We start from the raw sequence: 6,000 nt of genomic DNA on the forward strand, positions 1-6,000 counted from the left end.
AATTTCCTAATCACATCTAACAATTATCTATATTATTCTAAAATAAAAATACTTATTGAAAATTGTAAAATTCTGTTGCTTACCACCAACTTTAACAACTATAAATATAACCAATGGATTGCAAATGCGAACAAGAAAAATTAGAAACAAAAAGTATTACTAAAAAACCTAGTAATTTCGCCTCCCATTCTCTATATAGATAAAACCTTCCCTTGTGACTCACTACAACATTTAATGGCATTAGTGGCGGTAAGCTCCCCCTCTAATAAGCGGCCCCTCCGTCATTATTAATAATTACTAAAGGGGATCTGCCACTACTTCCTCGCCGGTAATAAGTTGACGCTAATGAGAGTTATTAGCTGCTAACTGACAACCCGCCACTACTAATATATTATTAGCGGCGGGTAGTAGTAGCTGAGCTTGCTACTAATGTATGTGCCAGAACCGATTAATAAAATTAATTAGTGACCGCAGGGTCCGGTGCTAATGATTTTTAAAACAATTTTTTTATTATTATACATTTCAATAGTAATTTAAAATAAATTAATATTCATTAAATTTAAACATTTCTAATATTAATTATCAAAACTTCATTAACAACAAAAGCAACAGTTTACAAGCCATTAAAACAAAAAAACTTTATACAATCAAGCAAACTTCCTTTACAATTTTTTATAAACTTAGCTACAAAAATTCATAACAAAATTACTATAAAGTTGAGAACCAATCTGTCCATGCCACCACCACCACTACAAAAATTCAGAAAAAAATTACAATAATGTTATCTGAAGAACCACTACCACCACCAATAACCTCCTGCAAAATGAAACACAAGCAGAGAGGCCAAAAAAGTGTTAACAATAATAAAACTATCAAGAACATGATTGAAAAAAAAAACTAGAAAAATAGTCCCCTAGCCTCATCACCCAAACCCCTGATCGCCATCACCAAACCCCAACCCCGAACCCCATCAACCAACCCCAACCTCGAGCCCCCTGTCCTCATAGCCCTAACCCAAGCCCCCTGAGCCCCATGACTCCCCGACCTAACAATACACAAAGAAAAAGAAATAGAGATCAAGAGATACGTACCAAGAGTACTAGGCCCCTATTGTAAGTCCCGAGCCCTCGCCAAGACGTACACCAGATGTATCTCATTCACATTGGTTCGGAGAAGAGAAGCTGCAAAAATGCATTTCGGAGAAGAGAAGAGAGGCGAATGAGGGGCTGTGCAATTTTTTTTTTCCATATATAGAAGTATTAGCGGCGGATAGTCTACCTCTAATAATATTAATTATCCGTCACTAATAATTCTAAATAATAAAGCCTGAGAATTTTCTTGGGTATTTACTCATAAGCATTAGTGGTAGACAATCTGCCTCTAATAATTATAGCTCCGTCGTTAATAATATTATATATATATTTTAATTTAAACATTATTAGCGGCAGACCCTAGTCCGTCGCTAATAACCTTAACATTACAGGCCGATTCAACCCGCCTCTAATTATACTGTCTCTAATATTAATTTTTCTTGTAGTGACTTTTCCCATCCATTACATCAACGACATCAATCCATAACCTATATCTTACACTAGCCTCATTATAACGCCCTACTACCATAGAGTCATTACCATATGATTTATAAATGTTCCATTAGCTCGCTAATTGAGATTTTAGGTTGAAAACTGTGATTAAATTGAAATAAAAACTCATTTGATAACGTTAATTATAGAAGATTTGGACATTCATTAAAATCGTAAAAGTTATACACTTGGGATCCCAAAATACTATTTGAAAATATTTTAGAACTAAAAAATGAAGATACAATCGACCATAGAAACAAAATCAATTGTTACAACACATCCCGCAAAACAACCCTGGTTGTGGTAGCCAGGTAGGACGAACATGTACGCTTCGGTCCACGCTCTTCAACTCATTGTTGGTCAACCTTTCCCTTGCCCTTACCTGCACCATAGAGCACCCATGAGTCGAAGCCTAGTAAGAAAACTCAATGCATAACAAATCACAATTCAACCCAATGATATACAACATAAATAGTCAACAGATTAAACATATAGCGACATGTGCTGACCCAGGTTCTTTACTAGGTCCTGGGTTCACAGTCTTCGCTGAGCGGGTGGATACATCACCCTTAGAGGGTCTTTCCCTAGAGGCTTGCACTCAACATGCTTTCTTCGTTCTCGGCCTTCGTCGTTCTTGGCCTTCGTCGTTCTCTTACCCTTTGCCATTCTCGGCCTTCCTTGTTCATTCATAGTTATGCATAACATAACATAGTATTTACAAGTATTCACAAATATAGTAATCACACATATTAGGGCCACGCCCTGGAACACAAATAATAGGGCCACGACCTGCTCTACGGGCAAAAAAAAATGTCTTACCTGTGTCTCGAGTTGACAGACTAATGCGATCCCAAAGATGATCCCCTAGCCCAAGCTTTGACGTAAAACCTAGTCACAACGCCATAATAAATAGATATCCATCAATCTCCAACCAATTAAGAACTTCGGATTAAAATACTAGCCTTCGAGACCTCGAATCCTACTAAACCAGGTAGTAGGATCCTTCTCGAGCCCAAAGATTTGGGTTCCCGTGCTTAAAACCTAACATAGGCCATTTCCCATAATTTGAGTCGCGGCCCGCTGCAAGTCAGAGAGCATGAATCTCTTTGCCGGAGGACACGGGCCGCGGAACGCCTCGCCTGTGTCGTGGCGCCTGGGCAAACTCAGAGGCTTCCTAGGCCTCTTTGCACATACAGGTCGTGACGCCTGAAGAACAGGGTTGCGGAAAGATCCCCAAAATGCCAAAAATCCATGCATTTTCATTGCGTTTTCCTCAGCCTAACTTACAAATTCTCAGCCAAATCAACCCCTACACTCAAAATTCAGCCTACAATTCATATCACAAGAACATAACTAGCAAAACCACCCCAATTCTCAGCACATAACCCATCAAAACTTAAACAATCAAACCAAAGCTTATACCTAAGAAAAGCTTAAGAAATTATAGTAGAACTTCACTTTTCAGTACCAGAATTCTTACCTCACTTGATGGTTCTAGTCTGAGCTAAACCCCAATCACCTCTAGCTTCAACTCTTCTTGAATTATAAGCCTTCTCCCTTGAGTCCAACAAAGTTCATCCTTAGCCTTGAATTCGACCCCGTTATGACTATTTCACTATTTTGCTCCTTAGGACCATCTCGGATCGCACATCACAAATATATCACCACACTCTTGTGGTATCAAGCATAACATACATATAATTTGCATTTATACCCTGAACGGGTCAAAATTACAATTATGTCCATATTAATCAAAATGGGCTCACATGCATATTTAATTCATCTAAACATGCATTTTTAATCACATAATCATCTAATCCACCTATAAACATAATTAAATTAATTATTACCCTCCTGACACGCTAATCAAGGCATACTAAGCCTTATTAGCAAATTTGGGACTTGGGACGTTCCACTCATCATACTTTAGCTACTACTACTACCTATTCTCATCTATTTCCCAAACCAAACTAATATAAAATATAATTATTTTCCCTATTCCAAATACATAAACCATCAATATTATTATTTTTTCCGTAAAAATATACTAAGTATTGATATATGAGACAGCTGTACAGAAGAGATTATTAGTTATTACGAAAACCACTATAAAAAAAAATGTGAGTGGTTTAATTTTCTTATCCTTTATCGAGCACTTCTTCGTTAAGTTTCTTCAGTTGACAATATATATATATATATATATGAATGAGTATATATAAATTTATGCAGATGATTAATCCAGCTGAAACGTTTGGAGACATTATCATCGATTACCAGTACGTGGAATGCACAGCAGCAGTGATCAAAGGGCTGAAATCATTCACAAAGAAACACAAAGAGCATAGGAAGAAAGAGATCGAAGAATGCATAGGAAAGGCAGCAGAGTTCATAGAGAGCAGGCAAGAAGATGACGGCTCGTGGTATGGGTCATGGGGTGTCTGCTACACCTACGCCACTTGCTTCGCCGTAAAGGGCCTGGTGGCCGCTGGCCGCACCTACAACACCAGTCATTCCATAAGAAGAGCTTCTCGTTTCTTGCTCTCCAAGCAACTCCCTTCTTCTGGGGGTTGGGGTGAGAGCTATCTTTCATGCCAAAACAAGGTACACACCACACTAAAAATTCAAATTTTTATATGACACTACATGTATATACAAAATCTCTCACCGTATTCAGGTATCTATATTATTAGGTGTACACCAATTTGAAAGGAGATAAACCACACTTGGTAAACACTGCATGGGCCATGTTAGCTCTCATCGAAGTTGGCCAGGTACGTACAACATGAAAATTGATCGATCATATAAGTATATATATAAGTCATACACTTCTAAAATATTTATGTTTATACCTATATATGTATGAATATATATATATATGTGTATATATGTATATAGGCCGAGAGAGATCCAACGCCCTTGCATCAGGCTGCCAAATTGTTGATAAATTCACAAATGGAAAACGGGGACTTTCCACAACAGGTACGTTATAAAAATGTCGAGTATTCTTTTTCGTGTTTATATATACATCTTGTTTGCATGTACATGTCTTAACTTGTTTGGAGAAATTGTTAATAGGAAATTATGGGAGTGTTCAATAGAAATTGCATGATCAGCTATTCTGCCTACAGAAACATATTCCCCATATGGGCGTTGGGAGAGTACTTCACTCGGGTTTTGCTGCCTTCTTTGCCTATTCTTCTATAATTAATTAACAGTGTGTTAATTGTAAAACTATATGGTCTTATTATGTTATACATAGTTCAATAAAACACGTACTTCTATATATGATCACCAAGCTGTAACCCATGTTTCTGGTTTGTGTCACAAGAATTAATTATTCTTGAGCTGAGTATATATATCCCAACTTATATAACACGTATATGGCTCATTTTATTTGTTTAAATTGGACGTAACACAAAATACTTTAATCTCGTTTATCCAAAAAAGAAAACGCAACTAATTAAAAGAAAAAAAAACGGTAATAGGAAATAAAAAGAAATGGAACACTAAGGTTGTGTTTGGTAAAAATTTTGTTTTTGAATTTTTTAAACACAAAAATAGAAATATTATTTTTATTTTTATTTCTTTATTTTTAAAAAATAAAAATATGTTTGGTAATTATTTTTGTTTTTTATTTTTAAAAAACAAAAAATAATAAACGCGTTTGATAACTTTTATTTTTATTTTTTGTTTAACAATATAATGTGTTAATTTGAAGAAGAGAAAAAAAAAATAGTTTAAAAAAATTTTGAAAATAAAAATTTTTATTTTAAAAAATTTAATAAATTTTAAAAATTAATAAATAAAAATAGAACTACCTAACACATTTTATATTTAATTGTCAAATTTTTAATTAATTAAATAATTTTTTTTTTTTAAGTGTTTCTAATGGTAACCTAAGAAATTACCGCACTAGTTTGGAATAGTGAAGGAACTCAGAAGCTATTCATTTGAGTTATTCACTTTGGTAATCGAACTCTCACTCTCACCCGGTATCTATTAGTCTGAAATCTAGATTTCTAATTGCATGGTAATCCTTTAATTTATTTATTATTGCATTTAAAAGTTTTGTTTAATATTAAAATTTATTAATTATGTTATTTTTTATAAGTTCAATTTATTTCTAAATTTAATTACTAAATTAATTATTATTTAAATAAATTAATTATTATTTAAATAAATTAATTATTAATAATTATTTTCATAATTAATTATAATTTTATTTTAGCCTAAACTTAGTGGTTTTGTTTAATTATAAAATTTATAAATAATGTTTATTTAAGTTTAACTTGACTATTTATTTAATTCTTAACACTTAGTTTTCTAATGTACCAAAATTTCGGCGCATAACGATTATATTATAATCAATCTGAAAATTTAAAATAAAAAAATTTCAAAACAATCACAATATAACAAA

The 6,000-nt window shown here is 33.8% G+C and overlaps 1 protein-coding gene across 1 annotated transcript in view; it reads left to right on the top strand.

The window, feature by feature from the left end:
• The window catches only part of LOC133816716 (cycloartenol synthase-like), a 34,315-nt gene extending 29,424 nt beyond the window's left edge, over window positions 1-4,891 (top strand). Inside the window, exons 11-14 of the mRNA XM_062249059.1 lie at window positions 3,813-4,184; window positions 4,274-4,354; window positions 4,479-4,562; window positions 4,659-4,891. Coding sequence (XP_062105043.1) covers window positions 3,813-4,184; window positions 4,274-4,354; window positions 4,479-4,562; window positions 4,659-4,787 — 666 coding nt within the window. The 3' untranslated portion in view covers window positions 4,788-4,891. The remainder of the gene's footprint in view (window positions 1-3,812; window positions 4,185-4,273; window positions 4,355-4,478; window positions 4,563-4,658) is intronic.
• Window positions 4,892-6,000: the final 1,109 nt, after the last annotated feature.

This window comes from Humulus lupulus, chromosome 2, assembly GCF_963169125.1.
Source record: "Humulus lupulus chromosome 2, drHumLupu1.1, whole genome shotgun sequence".
NCBI classification, from domain to species: Eukaryota; Viridiplantae; Streptophyta; class Magnoliopsida; order Rosales; family Cannabaceae; genus Humulus; species Humulus lupulus.